At 68.3% G+C, this 1,875-nt stretch overlaps 1 protein-coding gene across 1 annotated transcript in view; it reads right to left on the reverse strand.

The window, feature by feature from the left end:
• The window catches only part of ANKMY1 (ankyrin repeat and MYND domain containing 1), a 34,583-nt gene that overhangs the window by 22,401 nt on the left and 10,307 nt on the right, over window positions 1-1,875 (reverse strand). The window contains exon 6 of the mRNA XM_023521079.1: window positions 1,706-1,870. Coding sequence (XP_023376847.1) covers window positions 1,706-1,870 — 165 coding nt within the window. The remainder of the gene's footprint in view (window positions 1-1,705; window positions 1,871-1,875) is intronic.

Here is a 1,875-nt window from a genome sequence, read left to right on the forward strand (position 1 = left end):
GTGGGCTGCCGTGGGGCCCTGCCCTGTCTCCAGCTTGGTCCCACAGCCTCCCTTCCCCAGTGCGGCCCCTGGGCCGGTGTCAGTGTGACCAGCTGGCTGCACCCTGGGCCCCGCCCCAGGCCCACCAGGGCGGAGATGCTGGGTGGGCCAGCTCCACTTCTGGGACTGACATTTCAGTAAAGGGCCAATGGCAAATGGTTAAGGTTTTGCGGGCCCGGGATCCTCCATCCTGGACACCTCCAGCCCCACGACACGAACCAGCCACAGGGGGTACAAAAGCAGGGGCCGTTCCACACGGCTTTGTCTGCATGGACGGCCCGCTCCGGGCGCCCCACACGCCCTACGGGCCCTGTCCCCGGGGGGAGGAGAGACAGCCAGCTTCTCCCAGGCACGGACCCAGGCGTCAGGTCTCGGCCGCGTCTTCGTCAGTCACTGACCACTGCGGAGGTCTGGAGGCCTGAACCGCAGCGCGTCAGGGCTCGGGCGAAGGGGAAAGAGGAGACCCCCGGGCCTGACGGGCAGGGGCCACGGCGGCCCTCGCGGGACGGAAGCCACGGGCCAGCTCCCAGGGCCACGGCACCGCCTGCACACAGGGCCAGCCCTCCACGGGCTCCTCCCGCCACACGCTCAGGCTTGGGGCCTCCAGGGTCCCAGCCAGGAGCTGAACTTGAGAAACGGAGACAGACAGAGTGAGGACCTGAGGGGCCGGCCGCGGGGGCCGCCCTGGGCGGGGGGACAGGACGGGTCAGCACGAAAGCCTTTTCTCAGGACAGAGATTCCAGAGACCGGACTCCGGGAGGAGCTGAGAAGGGACCAGGGACTTTTCCAGGTTGACATCACTGGCCACGCCACACAGGAGGGCCACCAGGCCACTGTCGGAGGAAGCCGCTGGCCCCTCCAAAGGCTTTCGCGGGGCCGTCGGCCTCGGGCCTGGCCAAGCCTCGCGTGGCTGGCAGTCAGGGTCCAGGGTCTGCTGCCCAGGGCTGAAGGCTCCCCCTGCGGGTGCGGCCCCCTGCCCGCTGAGACGCGGACGCCACGGTTGCCCCGCACTGCAGAGGGCTGGCCCTGCGCTGTGACTTGTCCTCGGGCCTGGACTGGAATGGGGGCGGGAGCATAGGACGGTGCCGCGGCCGAGCAGAGGACAGTTTGGAGGTTCCTCAACAGATGGGACAGAGGATGAACGTGTGACCCACAATCCCACTTCTGGGGACAGCCACATGCCACTCGACAGGGACATGTCCTGAGAAACGTGTCATCGGGCTACCTCATCGTGTGCGAACACCACAGTGGCACTCGCACCTCGCACAGACCTTGGTGGCACGGCCCCCTGCCCACCTGGACACACACACACCGTCCCAGCAGACGCCAGCCTGTGATGACACCCAGGACTAGAAGCCGGGCTTCGAGCCGGTGCTTGCCCAAGACAGGCAGTGTTGGGCGTCCCCCACGGCACCCCCTTTCCAGGGGACCTCCGGAGGGCTCTCGGGGCCCAAACCGCTGTGCAGGTGGCTCCCGAAGACACGGGACCCTCGGTGTCCCAGCAACGAGCTCAGAGCACCTCAGTGCACGTGTGGCTCTGTTCCCGCCTTGCGGCCATGTCAGCCCCTCAGAACCTGGCCCTGCAGGCCGGGAGCTGGGGGCAGCTAGGCAGCGGGACGGAGGGGCGGGCAGTGGCGACACGGTGGCGGCGGGGGCCACGGCTGACCTGGGGCTGGGGCGCCGTCCGCTCGGCGACGTTGAGCTTGAAGGCGCTGGTCGGGTAGTGGAGGAGGAAGCACATGCTGAGTGGGGTGAGGCCCTCGTCCGTGCACTGGTTCACGTCGGCCCCGCTGTCCAGCAGCAGGTTGACGATGTTGGTGTGGCAGTGGACCTGCG

This window comes from Pteropus vampyrus, unplaced genomic scaffold, assembly GCF_000151845.1.
Source record: "Pteropus vampyrus isolate Shadow unplaced genomic scaffold, Pvam_2.0 Scaffold291, whole genome shotgun sequence".
NCBI classification, from domain to species: Eukaryota; Metazoa; Chordata; class Mammalia; order Chiroptera; family Pteropodidae; genus Pteropus; species Pteropus vampyrus.